Genomic DNA, 22,540 nt, shown 5'->3' with positions numbered 1-22,540 from the left:
TTAAGGGAGACGGTTGTGCGAAAGGAATACTAATAAATGGTGAATGGTTGAATAACATTAGATATGCAGATGACACTATAGTTTTTGCCGATAATCTGAATGACTTACAGATATTAACAAATCGCATAACAGAAGTCAGCAACAGATACGGACTAGCTCTTAACATAAAGAAAACCAAATTTATGACAATTAGTAAAAAACCAATACTAAACGCTCAACTTACAATCAAGCAACAGAATATCGAAAGAGTCGAGCAATATACATATCTAGGCACCAATTTAAATAGCCAATGGGACCACTCAACAGAAATTAAACAGCGAATAATAAAAGCAAAAGCAGCATTCGTTAGAATGAGAACCATTTTCAACAGTCGAGACATATCATTAAAAACAAAATGCCGTCTATTGAACTGCTACATATTCACAGTTCTGCTCTACGGAATGGAACCATGGACACTGACTGTTGCATCTATGAATCGGCTCGAAGCTTTCGAGATGTGGTGTTATAGGCGCATCTTACGTATATCCTGGGTTGACAGAGTTACTAATGTGGAGGTCCTGCGTAGAATGGGGAAAGAATGTGAAATTCTCATGACCGTCAAAACTAAAAAGTTGGAATATCTAGGACATGTAATGAGAAATCCAGAACGTTACGGCCTTCTCCAGCTGATTCTCCAAGGGAAAGTGAATGGTAAGAGAGGACCGGGAAGAAGACGCATTTCCTGGCTTCAAAATTTGCGAAAGTGGTATAACACGACTACCACTGAACTGTTCCGCGCTGCAATAAATAAAGTAAAGATAGCCGTGATGATCGCCAACATCCAGAACGGATAGGCACTTTAAGAAGAAGAAGATACTAGATGGAGCTATGTGAAAAAGTTAAAGACTAAACTAAACGTCCATTTTTGATCCCCTGAATTAAATTCACCAGCGTTGTAATATTTCACTGACATAGTAGCAACAGGTTTAGTTACAAATAAAAATGTTACAAAAAACAGACCATGAATCATTTACGCTATTCATTTAAAATAGAGCTATTACTATCAACTAGTAAATATCGTGTCAACTAAAATAGTACATAAACATACTGTGGCTTCTAAATCTCCATACATCTAAATAAGTTTAAAGAATTTAAATATTTTATTTTATTTGGAAGTGTATTAAAAAATATGGTCCGAGGTAAGTAAAACATTTTAATCATATTACATATGTGTTTAAAACATAAAAAAACATTTGTTTGAGAAATGAACAAAATTAGGTATTTAGAAATAAATTTTGCCGGATAATACATACATTAGATAATACTTGAAAGAAAGTGATTTTAAATTAAAATAATGTTACTTCCATAATAAATAAATGGTTTTTTACAGACGGCTGGAAATATTTGTTGTTATTACAAATGTGGTTTATCCCATACAAAATTCATGGATTGAGAATGTTCAGATTTCCGACAAAAAATACTTCGGCTTGTCTAACATGCATATTACACTCTGGTAAGTAAATATAAACTTTTTTTATATTCTTGTATTTTACACCGTTTCCGTTACGTAATTAACTTAAAAAAATGTTTATTTTTTTTCATTCATCATTTTTTATTATCGCCACGGTGCACTATATTCGAGATGCATTAATTTGAATTTTACTTTTTCGTTGGTATTATAATTATGATATAATAAACTTCGGAAAAACAAATTAGTGAATAAATATAAAGTTAATAAACATAATCAAAGTATTAGATATTTAAATATGTATTTCTTTAGCTATTTTTAGTTATTGTATTGAAAAGTAGAAATAAGTTCGTCTTTATTGGAGAAGTAATGTATAAACCAGTCCATCTGAGAAAAAATCATTGATTTCACGTAAAAATCTTATACAGATATTTAAAGGTTCTAAAAGATATATGAGGTTTAGTTAATAATAAATCTGTGAAGACATACAAGTGATTTTGATTTGTTTTTGTTGAAACAGTTTTAAAAAGTGAGAGGTCATTCTTTTGCCTATAAAACGTTTTTTATCAAGTTTAGAGAAAAATGGTTAAAATAAAAATTGTAAATCTCAAAAAGCTCTTCCATTTGCTAGTTTCTAAATTAAAATACATAAAGAGTTCACCAAAATAGTTGCAAAAAATCCCTTGATTTTGCAGAAATTTATAAATTTTAATAACTTTGTTTTTGCATATTGGTATGTAATGTAACTAATAAAAATAGTGACGATTTGTTTATCATGGAAAGCGGTTATTTAAACAACTCTTTGTTGAGCTACCCCAGTTTAAAGAAAATTAATGTTTTACGTGCCACAGAAGCCATGATATTGCAAATTTTGCAAGGGCGCTTCATTTTAAAAAAGTTCAAGTCTAAAAAAAACCGAGCTCAGATAGTTCTCCATTCTACTTTTCCGAAGCGGTATTTTACGAACACCATCATTTTAACGGGTTATACATTTTTACTTCTTTACTGCATATGCCATTTGTAAGTTGGATCGCACAATTCAGATCTTCATTTAGAGTCCCTTCAATTTTCAGCTCTTACTATTAATAGACAATGGAAGTATGATTTTAAGAATAAAATGCTATGGTTTTAAATATAAAATGCTCTCTTGGCTCGTAATGGTCATAGAAGATTCTGTTTTTTTTTAGAAAGTGTGTTTTTCAGCAGTTTTTTATTAAGCCTGTATATAAGTTTGTGGCATAAACGATATCAAAGTTATTATAAATGTTTATAAACAAATTAAATAACCTATGAACTATTTGCTCTATCTGATTGATATTTAGCGCACTTTAATAACTTAATAATTTCCATAATTTCAAGGAGCTATGTTACATGTCTTTGCGCAAAAAAAGAGTTATTATAATTTATAAATAACTGCAAAAATAAAGTTTTTTTGCAACTGTTTCGGTTAATGGTTTCATGTATTTTAATTTGGATACTCTCAAAAATTACATAACTTTTTATGATCTACAACTCTAAAAAAGCTAAAAAAATCTTAAACAGATATTTAGTCTTTAAAAGGTATGTGAGGGGTAGCTGATGACAATTATGTGAAGACTTCGGCTAATTTTGCTTTGCTTTTTTATTAAACAATCGTAAAAAATGAAAAAAGTTTTTGCGCATAAAACGTTTCTTATACATGTTAGAGAAATATGGATAAAATAAAGTTACAGATCGTAAAATGTTCTCTAATATTGAGATTTTTATAATTAAAATACATAAAGAATTGACCGAGATAATTTAAAAACCCTTATTTATGAAGTATAATTTATAAATGTTAATAACTTTCTTTTTTGCATAACGATATGTAATACAACTATTTAAAATTATGGCAGTTAATGAGTTTTTAAAGTGTGCTGAATGTCATACAGAATGACCATACAGTTTATGAGTTATTTAATTTGTTTATCCCGGAGACCGATTATTTAAACAACTGTACTTGTCCAAACAGTCACTCTAGGGATATTTTGTAAATAGCAGTCGATTGTTTAAGGCTTCGTTTCCGATACGTCCCGACACGACAGGTCACCGCGACTATAAATAGAGCGGTAGCAGAGTAATCGTCGGATTCACTCCCCGCCTCTCGACGCGTTAGTGTTCTGAGCTGTTGGACGTGAATCCCTGTCCTGGCATTTGGTTTTCACCTCTGGCTGCGTTAAGTAGTTGAGTTACTGTGACCAAACGCCCATCTTGGTAGTTAGTATTCGCCTCTGGTTGCGTTTAGTAACTGAGTTACCGTTGCTAACTACCCATCTTCCTGTCTTTTGTTTTCTTTTTCTTTTTTTGTTCTCCTGAAGAAGCTACATACAATTGTAGCGAAACGTCGAGATGAACCCACTTTTGGTGGTTATCATACCCATATCGGTAAAAAAACCATCTCTCCTACTCACAAAATGGTACTATGGTGGAACTCTGATTGAAATAATGCCATCCGTTTATCCAAGATTGCTTTAAATAAATATCGGTGAAACAAAACCCAGGAAAATCTTCTAATACACAAACAACTTAAAGCTAAAGCCAAATTCCTTATTAAACAAAGCAAAACATTTTCATGGCAAAATTACAATTCCACCCTAACACACAATGCAAACTCCACTCATTTATGAAAAAAAAAACTGTTTCACAAATCCAAGGCAATAAAACTAACCTTCATCCTATGAATTTATTCATCCTTTATTTCTATATCCTAACTATTCCTCCTATCATCTTTAACAGCACAGTTATCTCTGACAGCCAATTCATTTCCGACACACTCGCTAATTGGGTTGAAGACAGATTCAATAAAAGTAAAATGGCTTTCACTCCCAGTTCTTTACGCACTCAATCTTTCTCCACCATCTCGTCAACTCCACACGATGTCACGTTTATGAACGCCTCGTTTACCCTAAATAAACTAAAATTTACCTTGTTTTCATGTACAACATCTGCTAATGATCCCGATGATATCCCTTATATATTTTTAAAAAATGTCTCTAATACATCTCTCTCCGAACTTCTCGAAATTTATAACCTTATTTGGAACACACAAAAATTCCCAGATGTTTGGCGCAATTCTATAATCATTCCAATTAAAAAACCTAACCAACCCTCTATAACTCCAATATCTTTTTGTCTGATTTCTCTTACTTGTACCACCTGCAAACTTCTTGAAACAATTATCAATAAAATACTCATTTGGTTCGTTAAATAGTACTGTCCTGGCATTTGGTTTTCACCTCTGGCTGCGTTAAGTAGTTGAGTTACTGTGACCAAACGGCCATCTTGGTAGTTAGTATTCGCCTCTGGTTGCGTTGAGTAACTGAGTTACCGTTGCTAACTACCCATCTTCCTGTCTTTTGTTTTCTTTTTCTTTTTTTGTTCTCCTGAAGAAGCTACATACAATTGTAGCGAAACGTCGAGATGAACCCACTTTTGGGTCACTCACAAATGACACGGTCCAAACCCGGAAGACGAATAAACTATTCGTTTTTTTATGTCTTATAAGAAAACTTTTTTTTTTGTTACTTTTTTACTGACAAATTGGCTTTTAACGTAGAATTACAGTTTGATGATAAATAATCTGAAATGGAAAATATTGAGATGTGGCGAATAAAAACATTCATGAAATTAAAATGAAAGGATTTACGTCTATTAATAGTGCGATTTATAAAATTAGTACTTGAAGCCCAAATCGCGGGAGGAATATGTGCATCAGTTTTCAAGTATTTATTATTTACTATATAATTTCTAAATTGAACCACTTTCACTTCTTTAGGTAATAATGTATCTGTTTTGACAACTAAATAAGTAATTAGACAAAATAATGAGTATTATTTTGAAATTATTCATTTCAAAACAGGAGTTTAAAGAATTAGAAGGAGATAGTCCGGGCCCAAATGAACGGTCAAGCTTATTCCAGTGGAATAAGTAGGAAGTGCCAAAACTAAATCATCTACTTATCTTAAAAGGAATGAAAAAAGTGCAATTGTTGATACAAGCACTGATAACATCATCCATGACATAGCTACTTAGAATGGGTGAAAGACTAGATCCCATAATTTAAACAAAAGGTCAGAAATTCAAAATCTAAGCAAAATTTATAATTATATTATTTCTATGTAGTTTATATGTGAAACCAGTAAAATATCACATTTCGATTTAATTTTCCATGTATTTGTTACATTTTTTCAGGCATCTATCAATTGTGAATAAATCTTCTTCTTTTTTGTTAGTAAACAAAAAAGAATTTTTATACAAAATTTTATTTTTGGCAATATATTTGTTTATTTGGCAAATTTATTTATAAATTCAATTGTTTTTATGTTAAGAAACTTTTTCAAAAGTATATTAAATTTTCAGAGAAGCATTTGGAGCCGTTTTTTAATTATTAACAATTTAATGCAAAAAACGCGATTTTATTAAAAAAAAATAGATTTTTGGAAGAAAATTATTTTTTCACGAATTGTTTAAACAAACTAGACCATTTATTAATTAATTAATATATAAACAAATTACATATTTGTAATGTACGTAGAAATTACATACAAATTAAAAAAAGAGTGATCAAAATCCATTAAGTAGATCCGGAGATATAGAAAATTTTATTAGTTTAAAATTGTTTGTTCGGTATTTAAACGCCATGGATTTGTGGGTTCTTCCTAGTCACTATTTGAACTACAGTTTTGAAAATTCGTAGAGGGTCCTGTAAAGGTACAATGTTTGTGCAAATTTTTTAACAAAAATTTAAATCCCATGCTTTAACATGGCGTCAATAAGGTTCCTTAATTATTATAATCAAATTAGCTGTGAATTAACAAAAAAACATTGAAAAACCTTGTTTTCGTGTACAACATCTGCTAATGATCCCGATGATATCCCTTATATATTTTTAAAAAATGTCTCTAATACATCTCTCTCCGAACTTCTCGAAATTTATAACCTTATTTGGAACACACAAAAATTCCCAGATGTTTGGCGCAATTCTATAATCATTCCAATTAAAAAACCTAACCAACCCTCTATAACTCCAATATCTTTTTGTCTGATTTCTCTTACTTGTACCACCTGCAAACTTCTTGAAACAATTATCAATAAAATACTCATTTGGTTCGTTAAATAGTATAATATTATTCCCGGCGCTCAATCCGGCTTCCGTCGTAATCGGTCTACTATTGATAACATTTTTATTTTTCAAACACACATTTCTTAAGCAATCTATAATCAACAAGATGTCGTAGTAACTATATTTAACGTTGAAGGGGCATTTTATTCAATCTCCAGAAAAGCAATCATTGACAAACCCTCCTACTATAATTTAGATGGTAATATTTTCTCATTTGTAAAAAACTATCTAACTGGAAGAATCTTTAAAGTCCTTGCCAATTTTAAACTTTTTCAATCTCTTCCTCAAAATTAAGGTGTCCCTTTAGAATCTGCATTAAGTTTATTTATTTCTATTTATTCTTGCAATCAACAACATTTGCCTCCCATCAAATATGTTAAATACGATGATGACCTAATCATTTAATGCCATGTTAAATTTGTCCTAACCTCATATAAACTTATACAAATAGATAGATCTAATGAACTAGGATTATCATTCTCTCAGAGCAAAACCAAATTAATCAAATTTTCCAGAAGGATTTCCACTCCCTTACCACAAATTTTATTTAACAATTCTCCACTTTCTGTTGTTAATTAATGTAAAATTCTCGGTTTTATGTTTTACTCTAGATTAAATTGGAAGAATAAAATCTCTGAACTTAAAACCAATTGTTTTAAAAGGTTGAACATTTTTAAAACCCTCAGTCATCTTCAATGGGGTGCCGATGAAACTACTACTAGGTCTAGGCGCTTTTCGCTTTAGTCTTATTAAGAGTGCATACCGTGAATCTAATGAACTTTCTCTTACCCTGAGACGATAATCTCTTCTACTTTCGTATGCTGCATCAACATCCGCAAATCTCTTTACTCCCGTTCATTCCCTAATTGCCACAATGCCGTCTTCTTCCACTAACAATAACCAACACCTTATCATAAAACCTATACCTCAATTAATTTCTCCACTACTTAAAAATATTGACCTCCTTCTGACTAGTTCATTTCCTCTACCTTTACTTCCCCTCTGGGTTAAAGATCTCCCTTCAATATATACCTCACCCACCATTTTTAACAAACTTGAATCTTCTAACCTTATAAAGAAAGCATTTTTAGAAATTAATTTTCTTGATGAACTTATGATGTAAGATCATCTCGGTTACCCTTAACATGCAACGTTTGCACAGGTGAACTATATAGTATTCTGTTGGCTTTTAAATGCATCTCCCATCAAAATAGATATTGCCATTTGTTCAGATTCCCTTTCATATATCCATTTAGTCAATACAATTTTCACTGACCACCTATTAGTTCACAACATTCATGACATATACCAAAATCTCTCTGCTTACGATGTAACAGTCTCTCTCATATGGCTGCCTTCTCACACTGGAATTACTGGTAATAAAACAGCAGATCATTTTGCCAACGAAGCTACCAACCATGGGGTAACTGGAGTCACCCCAATTTAAGTAACTAACGAATCTCGAAATTCGTTTTCAAAATGTCAGTAGAGGATACTTGACAAAACTTATAGCAAAAGAGCAAAACAACTCTTCATAAACTTTAATCTTTTATTGGTCATCTCTCCCTGGACTTCCTAACTAGAAGAGAAGCATCGACTATTAGAAGACTACGAATCAACCACACCAAACTTACCGACTGCAAACAATTCACCAACCTGTATAAAGCACTGGACTTGAAACCTACTCTAAGAACTGCTTAACAACCCTACAGAGATAACAAAAACTATACAGTTTCTAAAAACCGCTCAACTCTACCACAAGATTTAACCTAATAGACATTAGTTAAAGTGATATAATTATTATTTATTCTCAATATTTATTCTATATTTAATATTATTGTTCCTGTACCAATGGGCATAGTTGTCGAGGTACTTTGTATAAATAAATTTTCGACATAACTATACCGAACAAAATATATATTTAAAATATATTCAATGGTTGAATAGCAGAGGTTTTATCGGTCAATAATTGGCAAATAAAAGTCGTTAACTACTTTATTGATTTATTCGAATACGTTTCGCTTTTATTTTTAAAAGCATCATCAGTTCACTACAAATAAAAAAGATTTTAGAATATAAGTAAACAACCAACAGGGTTCATACTTACAAAAACAATTTTAGGGTTTTTTTTTTAAAGATGTTATAAAAACTCTACGATAACTTAACATTAAAGATTAACAACTAAACGAGAGAAACGAAACAAAAAAATACAAGAAAAACTGTAAGAACACTAGTTCATTTAATTTTAACCGATGGCGTATTTTTTGCTATGTATATATAGTTGCTTTTTTTTAGTTGTGTTAATAATAATATTGTTGTAGGTAATGCTGCATTGGATAGTCAGGAGCTACCCGATTTAAAAAAAATTTCTATGCAGTAAGCATTTTGACCAAAAATATCTAAATATTTACCCGCTACTGCTATACCAAAAATATTTAGTGAGGTAGAAGAGGAAGGTTCGTTAACGACACCACGCGTTTTACATACGTATTCGACAGCAAAACAACCATCAACCAGTACCAATACTGTTTCGCACAGTGATAATTCTGAACTTGACGATTTTGTTTATGAGCTTATAGATATGCCGTTATCACCATTGGTCAAGAAAAAAGATTTCATAATTATCATACACTTCAAAGGAGATTACATGCATCTCGAATACGGATTAATCTTCTGAAAACTCGCATAACAGCACTAAAAAAGACTGGTTAAGATTAGGACAAAATCTGTACAAACTGCACCAAAACCACAAACTCAGTTTTCTGCTGCGTTACTGAGAATATATCCAACTCATACATTGCTTATTTCAGTTCATGAAAACAATGTTACAATCAATTTATATATATATATATATATATATATATATATATATATTATATATATATATATATATATATATATATATATATATATATATATACACTGTATATAACTATTAATGTAAACAATTTTGTTTTGTTTTTTTAACTTGAATTAATATTTTGTTAATATTGTTTATGTGTAGATATTAGAATTTTGATAAGTGTTATATAACTATTAAAATAATGCGAATTTAATTTTTGCAATATCTATCACTTTGTAATTTAAAATTATTTCAATAATAAACAGCTCAGATCGGGCGAGTTGATTGAAAAAAACATTCTCATTTGTGTAAACAGAAATACAAAAATGGTGTGTATATTATAAAATACATAAATAAATAAAATAAAGTGTACTATGTATTAAATTTTTGTTAATTATTATTCCTTTTATCCCAACACATAGATTAATTTGTCCCCAAATCGGTGTTGCCTCTTGTTGTGGCATATCGATCTGTTTATTTGTTTCAAAAGCATTATCAAAAAACATACCCATAAATTTACTATATTTTCAAACGTCATTTTAAAGATTAAAAGATTGAAAATTAAATTTTCTCAAAACATACATAAAATCATTGTTTAAAAAGATTTTCTTTTTTAAACAATGATAAAACTTACGTCTTGACTAAAAAATAAACCTCCGCATGAGTGTCTTAAGACGATAGCAATCGAGTCTAGTTATTAATCTATAATTAAATATTTAATCTTTTTCTAACAAATCAGATAACCAAATAAAATATCTGGTAAACTAATGAAAATTAAAAAAAGGCAGCATTTACCTACTTCATTTAAATAGATTACTGACCGATTTAAATTTAGCAAGTCTCAAAGTATTAAAACAATTTGAAATATTCGCTCGAAATAGTAAGTTATCTTTCACAAGACGCATACAACGATAATAACAATAAGCATTTTATTTAAGTCTTATGTTTTCCTTACAATCTGGCATCCGTGTACAGATTTGCATTAATTATCAGACAGCTAAAAATATACTCGAATAGAATACTGCAGAGAATTAAGTTTCTATTAATAGTTTTTAAAATTTATGACTAGAGGCCGCCACATGACGGCAGTTTGAAAGTCAAACGTTTGTTCCATAAGGATTGTCTAACTAGTCCTATTTAAACAATGATACTAGTAAAATATATCATTTATATCAAAGAATTAAAAAAAAATAGAATGAAATTTTTTTACACTAGGAATTTTGTCACTGCTCAAATGACCTTCGCGGTTCATTCTTAAGATACGGTGTATCTTAGATAAACGGTAATATATGTGTATAAAGGGTAATAGGTAATAGATGATTCATTTAGGCATGCAAATATTTAACATTTGAGGATAAAATTATATAATTATTGCTTAATTTTTTTAGGCTTTGTTCCCTCACTTTAACAAGAATAATAATTTTAAGACCACTTGGTTCCGATTTGGCTGCTGTTTCAATTGCTGTAAAGATGCAGTCAACGAAAAGAATACTTCGATCCAATGAATTAGTATTAACTCAAAGTGGAGTTCTAGATGCACAACTAGATGTGACATTTTGTCTTCAATATCCGCATTTTTTAAAAAGAGAGGGTAATAAATTACATATCTTGTTACAACGACGAAAGAGGTATAAAAATAGAACAATGTTGGGGTTTAAGACGCTGGCAGAAGGTATTATTAGAATGGATCAAGTAAGTAACTTTTGGTAAATAATAATAATTAAGTAAGTATATTTTAAAGTTTAATTTAAAAATTAAAATTTTTATAGATATACCTATTTACAGAAAAAAAGTTGTTGAATTAATAATAATCAACATAAAAATTTAGATTTTGAAAACAATTTGTTGTGATATAAAAAAACTGACATCAATAAACTAAGCAATATCTATAATTACATTATATATTACAAAAACTAATATTTTATATCACTAATTTAAATTTTCAAATTTGGCGCCCTTTACTTTGTTGCTAAACTGAACAATTGACAAATTACATACTACATAATTCTATAATCTGTAGTGCGCAAGCATTGAACAATCTTATATACTAAAACGCTAAGCCCTTTTCTTGTCCACCACTTTACTCAAAAACCATATTAGATAATTAAAATATTTTTTCGGAATATTATTAGTATTACGTATGAGATTGTCAAGATATACTTTGGGTACAAAAATTCACTTCCGGTTTTGAGATGACCGGAAGTTAAAATTTACTTTAAGTTTTAGACCCCACAATGTATATATGGATCGAAAGGTCGCGTCGAGACGAATCTAAATATGTACTTCCAGTTGCGATCCGACACCGGAAGTGACCCGAAACGCGCATAAAACGTCAAGATAGAGCAAATCTGACACCGGATTCGTGATCAGCATGCAAAATTAACTGCTAAATGATATCCATGTCGACATTTGATGAACTAAAAATTGCATTCCGGTTTTGAGGTCGACTTCCGGTTTCGTTTTTATTAGTCAAATCAATAGAGAATTCAACGCAGAGTTCAAAAATGTAAGTTCACGAAATTATCATTTATAGTTTTTGAGATATTGATAAAAATATTTTTACTTCCGGTCATTGTATATATTGTATATTTTTCTCGCAAAATAAAAATTTCATTTAAAAAACTCGATGTCGAGTTGGTCCGCTAGTAAAGAACTAGTTATCAACATAAACGTGAAATATAAGAAACGCAGACGAGTGTCTTTCTCGCATAAATTGAATTTCAAAATAAATTATTTATTAAACCATGAACTTATTACTTATTACATATACTGAACTAAGTAAATAGAATTAAAACATGATAATTTTTTTAGACTAAGAAATTTAATTATTTTTTTTTGTGGGCGCCCACTTACAAAATGGAATTAGTTGCAGAATTGCTTACAATGGTTAGTAATTTACAATTTCATTTTTCTCCTCTTGGCGTGATTTTATAAGCAATACAGTATAATAATATTCTTATTGAAAATTTATGGTTTAAATTTATGGGTAAGCAAATTTTGTTATTAAGTACTTTATTATAAAATTTATCTGTGCTTTCACTATTTAATGAATAACCAAGTATAATATCTGTTAAGTCCCCCAGTTCTCCGCATAAACATGAGGAATCATCAATTAAACCAAATTTATAGCTTGGTGATATTGCATGATTTGTTGTTATTCTGTTTATAGTAATAATACAGTTCCTGTTGTTTTCGTTGTGGAACCATCTTACCTAGTATTGGAATTCGGACTTGACGTGAGTTATAATTTAATCCTGTTTGTTTGGTGTCATACAGTTCGTCATTTAGTTTTTTGCTGAATTTTATGGTGGCATTCAAATCTGTATTTGAAATGCACTGGTTAATAGAATTTCTGTCTAAATCTGAGGCGGATTTTGCAAACTTATCGGTAATTTCGTTTCCTTGAGTACACTAATGTCCCTTGATTCAAATTATTATCACCTTTCGTTGCGAGTTAAGTATTTCAAAATTGTATTTCTTGGACGCGCTTATATTTTTATTTCTACAATACTTTTGCAGTGTGTTAATATAATACTTTTGGATTTATGATTCCTAAGTACTTATATATTTCAGAGCTTCACTTATTGCAAACATTTCTGCTGTATATATTGTTGCCTCATCTGGTAATCTAAACTCTTCATGATATTTTGTGGTGTGATCGGAAAAAATGGCACCTGTACGAATTTGTTTTGATCCATCGGTGTAAATCTGGTAGTAGTCGGTCCATCGTTGATCAACTGTTTCGAGGAAATGGTCGTTTTTATCTATCTGAAATGTCTTAATTATTTTAGAAAACAGGATACGTGGATTTTCTGAAAATATTGGTTGGATTTTGATGTTGTACAGCTGGTTCCTAAAAAAACTGATACGACGCTTAAAGCGTATTTTGTAGAAAATTGAGCAGTGTGTTTTGAAGGAGAAATACTTATTATTTACATACTGTCATTGTCACTGCCAAAGCTTAAAATGTGTCAGATAATAACTTATTCTGTTCAACCTCAAAAATTGGCCCCACATGCTAGCAAAGAACTAAAAGCAAGAATTGTAACGAAATTAGAAAATGGTTGGCCTCTATCTGCCGTAGCGAACCATTTTTAACGTAAGCAGAACAACAGTTTTTAATATTAATATAATATGGAGAGAACAAGAAACTCTCGAAAGAAAGCAAGGTTCTAGAAGATCAAAAATATGTACCGTTCATGATCGTATGCTTTTGGAGAGATTACAAGAGAATCCTTTTGAAGATGCGAAAACGACAAAAATTATGGCTTAGTTTCCGGGAAGGGAGACAACAACTTGGCGCAGAATTACAGCATCGCGTCTTACGTACCGAACTGTAGAAAAAAAAACAAGATCTTACACCACAACAGAAGCAATCAAGACTTATATTTGCTTTAGCCATCAGCTACAAAATCAAAATTTTTGGGACAGGGTAATATTTACAGATGTAAAAATTTTTTAATCTTCTAAAAAGGGCATAATTTGGGTGTATAGACCAGATAATACTAGATTGAATCCTCTATATGTTGATGGATTTTGAGCAGCTGGATGGATTTCATCTAGAGGAATGGGAATGGTACGGCGTATTGATGGCAGGTTTTTTGGGCAGACTTCTCTGAATATTCTAAAAAAACATCGTGTTTCCCAGTGTAGAACAGTTGTATCCAGAAGATAATTTTATCCTCCAACAAGATAATTGTCCTGTTCACACAGCAAATATAATAAACCAGTAGCTTCAGAATAACAACATCGAAACCTTACCATGGCCCAGCTATAGTCCAGATTTAAATCCAATCGAAAATGTGTGGGGGGTTATTCTAAAATGGTTGTATCGGCGTAATTTTATACCTCAAAATGCTGAAAATCTGTGGCACGGTATACAACAGGTTTGGGAAAAGCTCTGTGAAGAAGACAATTTCATAGTTCCTTTCACGCAGATGGACCGAAGACTACAAGCTGTTATGAATGCTGATGGAGATATTACAAAATATTAATTTAATTTTTACACACCTAAATTTAGTATAGTTCTGGTCTTTCAGACCTTCGCTTTCTTTCGAGAGTTTCTTGTTCCCTTCATTTTTTATTAAAAGAAAAACTGTGGTTCTGCTTATGTTAAAATGTTTTGCTGCCTCTAATAATGCCCAGTTATCTTTTAATTTGCTTATAATTCTTTCTTTAATCTATTGTTGAGTTAAGTTGTTTGTTTTATTCCTTAATAATAAAAATAATAACTATATTTTACGTAAAAACTATCATTTATATACTCTTTATAAAATGCAGGAATTCAAAATAATGTCAAAATTTAGACCTTTATAATTATTACAATTTATGAATTACCATATGTAAGATTAAGAGTCGTATCAGTTTTTTAAGGAACCAACTGTACAGCGTCGACCTGTGTTCACAAATTAGTAGAGTTTTCTTTTTTAGCCAATAAGACTGCGTGAGTACTGAAACTGAAAGTTCATGGATAAGTGTTCTTATATCTTGCGTATTTGGAAATTGCTTTTGTGATAAACAAGACATATTCTTAGTCTTTTGTTTTTTGGGTTTCTAATTTATCTAAATGTATTTGTGCCGCTGCACATAGGGGTATTTGAACGATTTAGGCGGCCAAAAGTCGATTTTTCAAAACAATAAATACTTCTACGAAAATAACTAAATGAGTTACATAACACTTCCAGGATTAAAAGCCATCCCCTCTCGTTTTCCCTCCACACCTGTCAGATTACACTACTGTCAGTTGAAATTTAATCTTTTCACATTGTGCACTTTTATCTGTTCTCGGCGTTATTTACAAAGTGATATTTTATGTTATTAAGTTGTGGAACGCTGTGTCAGTTCGACACGATCTGAAATAGCTTTAAGAAAACCCGTCTTTCCCTATTTCAAAGATCGATGTCTATCTGGAGCGTTCTCTCCGAGCTGTTAGCTGGCTCCTGCGAGGTAATTATAAATCTGTTGCCAGACTTTTCTTTACCTCGACAAAAGGTAGGTCGACAGTAAACAATTGCCGGTTCCTATACTTCTTTTAGGCGTGAATACTATCGTAGCCACACGGCTTCGTGTTTATTCAAACACTAAAGAGGTGTTGGAAGCGTCTTCGAAACGAAGTCTTCTTAGATCGAGGAAATGTTCACTCAGGTAATAATAAAACGCAGAATCGTAGAAAAGGCACTCGGCCAACAAGGTCTAGCAGGAACTAGTGGTGTAAGACGACTAGATCCCGATCGAAAGATGCGCTGTCTTTTTATACACTTCGTGTTTGCAATTTAGCAGCGATCTTCTTCAATCTAGCAGCCAATAACAAAGCAGTTAATAAAACAGTAGTTTTTTTAATTCCAATTCGACTTTATCTTTTAGGGCAAAATGCATATCATAGGCTCTATGAAAAATGGGTGACGCATTTTCTTTTAAATTTAAATCAATTTCAAAATGTTTAATGAACGAATTACTATTTTTATCAAAGTCAGATCTAAATTCTTTTTTATTTCTGTTATTAAACTGAAGTTTTAAGGTTTTCCAATTCCAGCTGACTAACAAATTCACTCTGTGACAAATTCTTAACCAATTTCTACCCAACAGCGGAGTAAAATTATTATTACTTTCTAAAATGACAATAGGTAGGTAATTTTACAAGATCGTTTTTATATTTTAGTAATACATCAGTTTCTCACATAATTTTTACTCCCTGTCCGATTAATATCTATAAACAATACTTAACAGAATAAATATTTAAAGCTGATAAAAACTTCGTAAAATCCTGTATATGAATTACTGTGCGACATGCATCAGTATAAATGTCAAATAAAATTGACTTACCTTCTAGCAACGTAACTTTCGAACGACAGACAGTACTCGTATGTCACACTTTCTTACAACTGAAATATTGCCATGCTTTAGCTGGACATTTTGACCAATCATGTTTTCTACCACATCTAAAACATGACTTATATTGGACATAACTTCCACCAGCTTGATGACCACGATCCTTCTTAATTGTAGCTTCCTTCTTCGGATGAAGAAGTGACACGATATAAACTGAAAAATTTATATCGTGTTGTAATGTATGTCAACAATGTCAAAATTTCACAAATTCAAACAAGGAATTCAGCACCACAAAACTTTTACAGAGTATACATAGATTTCTTATTTAAATTTAAATACACTTTTTTGATTTTAATTGATCAGAAATCAAAATGGTTAGATGTCAAATTAGTGTCAAATGGCACAGATGCATCAGAGATTATATCAAAATTAAGAGATATATTTACTATAATTTGTCTTCCGGTCGAATTAGTCTCAGACAATACACCTCCTTCTAATTACAGTAAATTTGTGGCATTTTGTCAAGCAAATAGAATACAACCAGTGAAGACACCTCCGTATCACCATCAAAGTAATGGTACAGAATAAATAACAATCAGAATGCCCACTCTTAGATGCCGCCTTTGAAGTTTGTCAGCAAGCGATCGCCATATTTTAAACGGAAATATAGACTCCAATTAAGAAATTTGTGACAAGCTACGACAAAACTGTAATTTAAATTTTTAGAGATTAATAATTTAGTACGTTTGAAATAATTTAATCTATTCTTCAACTAAAAGTACGAATAAAATAGTGCATATTATTATGTCTATAGTTGCCGTAAATAAATTAAACCGGGTTAATTTTTCTATGCAGACCAGATAAAATGTCACTGAACAGCACTGGTTCCGTTTAAAACATGGCTGATTCCGTCTGCGCGAACGAGATGCGCGTACTTATTTTTCAAGCAGAGTGAGCATTCTGATTGTTTATTATTCTGTGGTAATGGTGCTGCGGAGCGTTGTGTTCAAATAGTAAAGAAAAATTTGGAAAAGACCCTGTTGACTACTAATAGAGAGGAGATTAATAAACAATTAATTATTAAAAAAATTTAAAACTTTTTATTCTCTTATAGAACAACTCCTTCAACGGCTACAAGGATTTCTCCAAGCGAAAGTATTTTTAAAGTTCGTCATAGAACTAGATTTAATATGTTGAAACCTTATTGCTATAATAATAAGCATTCATCGATTCCAATTAATAATGGTCATACCTTGTATAAAGTTACTGAATGTGTTTATATTAAAAACAAACCAAACAAAATTATGGCAGAAAGGTAAGATTATGAAAATTTTAAGTTACTGTACTTATCTAGTATGTAGTAATGATGTTATAAAATTCGCGCATGCAAATGATATGAGAAAAGACAGAGGTGAGGATAGAATCCTAGATTCTGACGAGACCCAAAGTCAGAAACTCCTATAGTATGTGATAATTTGCCAGTGTTACGTGACAGTGTTACAATTAAAACAGTGAGTCTGAATCAGTGACAAACGAATTGGTTCAATTAGAACCAAAGGAGCCCATCCCAAGTTCATCACAAGAAGAAACAAGCCCATCTCTACCTAGAGATGCAGCATACACGGATTGCAATATTAAAACGCGCTCCGGAAGATTAGAAAAAGCTCACATTACTCTTGTTCTCTAATGAGGGAGGAAATGTTATATATTTAATCCTGCATCGTAACAGTAGACACTTCGGAAAAATATAGACATGCTTGGATCAGATTGTCATGTCAATCAGCAGCTCCGAATGTCCACGCTGCTATTATCAATTGAATTATTTGTAACCGTTTTGTAAGTAAATAAATAGTTACGTTTTGTTAGTCTGTGCTTCATTACATATACAACGGTATAAAATGTCAGAATTAACGATATTAATAAAAAGGGGTACTGTGAAGATAGGGCTAACAATTATTTCAAAATGTTTAGACAATATTAAGGAAAGGGTGGGCAAAGATGCCATGCTAAGGAATATTTTTTTATCTTGAAGAAAATAAATAAGAAATACACTATATACTAACATACGATATCCTATATACTTAGCTACATAAGGCAATTTTAATTTTCACTTTATCTCGGTAAATTTTTTAGATGCATACTTTTTACCCTAACCCTACCTAATAGCCACTTTGCCCTGAGGGGTGGGGCGAACTGGCCGTGAGGTGGCCAGTTTGCCCGATGTAAAATACAAATTTTAAACTGAATTTGTATACTAAATGAAAGTGTATTTTCAAAATAAAAACATTATTGCCATCGTAGAACAAGAAAGTTTCACACCGAGTTTTTTTACAAACGTCACAAATAACGTCATTGTCTTTTTCTTCTTCACATCCAGCACAAGCTTCATGTGCCCATCGTTAACAACCCGAACACTATCCATCCTTCGTTTTCCCTTGACTTGGAATATAAGTCCCCGCAGAAAAGACGATCAGTATCACTCACGTCACTGTTCGAGTCATTAAATAAAGCACGCTTCCCTGATTTTTATTTCGTTTTCTGCTTTCCTTTAAATTTTTCTTTGCTTACTTCATTCCTCTTGTTACTCTGCTTTCCTTTTTTCAGTTCCAGCTTTATTTTCTTAAGCCTTCTGCTTTTGCGGTTACTAGTTCCACCTTGAAAGGGCTTGAGGTCAGAACTGCAGCTGTTCCTTTTTTCGCTTATTTTCTCGTTTGATAATATTTGCTTTAGGGATTGGAACAATATCCTGTCGGCTTACAGCAAAAGTATAGTGCCCCTTGCCCTTGGAGTTGCTGATTAAAATCACGTGAAGTACTGAAATAAGGCAGTGGACTGGGCTGGAATGTTGAAGTACTTGGCTTTGGTGAGTATTTAGAGATTATAATGAATGTAGAGTTTGGATCTCCAGATCCTACACTGACATTTTGTCTGTGGTCATTGAAAAACATAGGAACTGAAGCGTTGGATGCAAAGGTTGCTAGTCGGAAATCTATATCTCCAGAAGGCGAGCTCTCTTTACTTTCAAGTGGTGTCTCGTGACGTCGAGGAATATTTTGTTGCGAATCTGCCAAATCTTTTCCTGGCACCACAGCAGCAGTTTCCTCTTGATATTCAACACCCAGTTCTTGATTTTCAGCTTCTTGAAGAGAGATAAAATCTTGCACAGAAATTTCTGTGGTCATGGCTGCATCAAAATCCGCGTCAATAAACTTCTGTCTGTCTATAGGAACTATGCCACATTTTATAAACCCCTTTACCGCAATAGTTGGAGTAGCTGCAAATGGAAATGCCTCTCCAAGAAGTTTAGATATCTGATACTGTGCCACTAATCTACCAGGATTATTACGCAAGAATCTTTCGATCGCTTGGACATAATAAGTATTGAAGGGCCCCATGAAAGAAACATCGGGGGGGGGGGGGGGGAATGCAAAAGTATGAGCAAAACTGGGTCGTCTTCGGATGGCTTCGTAAACTTCAAGAAATGGTCAAACCATTGTGTGAAAATCTCAGTTTGCATCCACCCTGAAGGATGACAAGCAAAAGCTGTTCCAGGTGGAACGCCGTCTTGAAGTTCCACTTTCATCCGCTGTCTAGGGAAGATGATAAAAGGAGGAATAAAAACTTCCCCAGCTGACATAGAAATTACAAATGTGCTGAGAACACCTCTCTCTGTAGATATAGGAGATCCGACTTGCCGTCGCCCTTTTAAAGCAAAAACCTTTGAAGACTTTGACTGGACAGTCATAAGTCCAGTTTCATAAAACATTGTTAACACTATGAGGAGGATACAAATCAAATGATGTTTTTGAACATCCTTCAAAATGTTAAAAAACTTGGTTACTTTCGTTTTGTTAAATGCTTGCGCCCTTGCTGCTGAAGTCGCCTCAGGTTTTCTTAACACAAGCTCAGGATGGCGCTTTCTGAACCCAGTTACCCAATATTTTCCTGCTAATTTCGTTTCTTTATTGAAACCATGGGGGATGTTATTCCGTTCAGCCAGTTGGTAAGCAAGGCTGGGCAGATCAGCTACAGTAATTCCAAAAAAAGGTACCTCCATCTCCAAGAGATACTTTACCAACTGCTGTTCTTGTTCTTCGTTGAAAAAAGCTCGAAAATGCACTAACACTTTTTTATTGTCAGTGGCGTCTTGATTTTTATTTAGGACGTTTCAGTGTGTTCCTAGGCACATTGTAAGTTTTAGCAGCCGTTTGATAAGGCATTCCGTCTTTCTTCACGGCATCGATTGCTCTTTTCATCGCTGCGGGGTCCCATGACTGCTGATGACTCTTCCTTTGATATTTTGACACCATCGCTACACCTGAAAAAAAAAAACGTTTTTAGTATTACATGTTAAATAGCATTAAAATATGAAAGTAACACGGCGTTTTCACCTTAAATAAAGCTACAATAATCGTATACAGTAATGTTAATTTATTGTATCATGTAAATACATAGTACAATAAGTGATCTTGGAATATAATTACTAGTCTACATTACTTGCTAAAATAGATTTGTTGCAGGTGAAGACTCCTAAACCAGACTTTAATCCGTAATAATTCAAATAAAACACAGGCTATTATGCTGTTTGAAATGCTCAATAGTTTTGGAAACAACATATACTATTATTTTTCAATGAAAATATATTTTACTTTATATCGGCATAGTGGACACAGACGTGGCCACTTTGCCCTCTTCGCTGCCATTATATAAATGCCACACTACCGGCTAAACGAATCGAGTAAGGCGTTACACATACACATTGTTTTGTAGCCTGAATACACCTCTTTTAAGACGTTACTATTATTTGCCTGTATTATGAATGAAAGCTTGGTTGTAATAAATAATTAAATACACTACCTTATATCAGGACGTTGAAAAACACGAAAATTTTCAATAACTTAAACAAATGATCAAAACAGCTTACACCTTTAACACATGTAAGATGACGTTCAAATGAAAGAGTTGACGACCCCGTCGCTGTGTATCAACACCGTACTGTGCAGTAACAACCAGTGACCACAGTGGCCACTATATCTACCCTTTAAAACCGATTTAAGCTGCATGGATATAATTAAACTTAGTGAAATATATAAATAATCATGCAGAGAATCGTTTACCAAAATTTAAATCATATCACAATGAAATTATTGAATTACAAGGTGAAGAGCAGCTAATTGAACAGCAACTATTTGAGAATTCCCTTTTGATTCAATAGCGGTAGCAAAATACGTTTAGAACGGTACTCCGACGGTAATGAAATAGACGAATCAAAATCTACGCGGTCAGGAGATTCTTTTGCTCCGACATTATATCAAGAAACAGACGGCATTAAATTACCGGATATTTCTTACCTAACTTTAGCGGCAAATTCGAAGAGTGGTTAGAGTTTGGCGAAAGATATGAACTGCTTCGAATAATTATGCAAGGGAAAATAGCAGGAAAAAGGTCCATAGGAAGAAGACGAAACACCTGGCTAAAGAATCTACGGGAATGGTATAGCTGTAGCAGCAACGAATTGTTTCGGTCAGCAGTTTCGAAAATACGTATAGCCCTGATGATCGCCAACCTTCGGAACGAAGATGGCACTTAAAGAAGAAGAAGTTAGAGTTTGAGCACACATATAAATCTCTTATTCATAACAATAACCGATTAAACAAAATGCAAAAGTTTAACTATTTACGCAGTGCGTTAGAGGGAACTACCATAACTTCTATTTCTAAAATAAAATATTCGGCAGACAATTATGGCATTGCATGGGGCACTATTACAAGTAGGTTCAAGAATAAGGAATAGCTATTTGTATTACAAGGGAGCAAAGTGCTACGTTTCCTCCAGAGAATGAAGTTTACTGCCCGAGACGTAGCGGAAGGCAGTAATCATTCAAGGGAGAAAAGGCAATTTATTCTCATGTTATACATATGATTTTCCCACTTTCCTCAAATAACAAGTCATTTTTAAATTTGTTTCTATAACTAACAAAATTGATTAGAGAACTAAAACTAACAAGTAGGTACAGTATAACTAGTTTCGTAATTGTATTCTAAATATGTTTAATTTTTGGTTGGGCAATTATTTATATTAATGTTAAATGTGCAATTTTGAGCAGTGGTTATTTGAATAGCACTATACTTTGTTTCAAGTTAAGAAAATAACATTGCTCGTATGGAGTACATTAAAATTGTTAACGGCAATCATAACAGATAAAATCGAGGAAAAATCGAACATAACAGATGAACAACAAGGCTTACGGAAGAACCGCAGCACAATACACGCAATTTTTATT

General features: G+C 32.3%; 1 protein-coding gene across 1 annotated transcript in view; it reads left to right on the top strand.

Annotated features, from left to right (window-relative positions):
- KrT95D (phosphofurin acidic cluster sorting protein KrT95D) overlaps positions 1-22,540 on the top strand; it is a 137,730-nt gene that overhangs the window by 16,137 nt on the left and 99,053 nt on the right. The window contains exon 2 of the mRNA XM_072526036.1: positions 10,818-11,121. Coding sequence (XP_072382137.1) covers positions 10,818-11,121 — 304 coding nt within the window. The remainder of the gene's footprint in view (positions 1-10,817; positions 11,122-22,540) is intronic.

This window comes from Diabrotica undecimpunctata, chromosome 3 (genome assembly GCF_040954645.1).
Source record: "Diabrotica undecimpunctata isolate CICGRU chromosome 3, icDiaUnde3, whole genome shotgun sequence".
Classification (NCBI taxonomy): Eukaryota; Metazoa; Arthropoda; class Insecta; order Coleoptera; family Chrysomelidae; genus Diabrotica; species Diabrotica undecimpunctata.
Note: the sequence above shows the minus strand (reverse complement) of the source record. Positions and strands in the feature narration are given on the sequence as shown.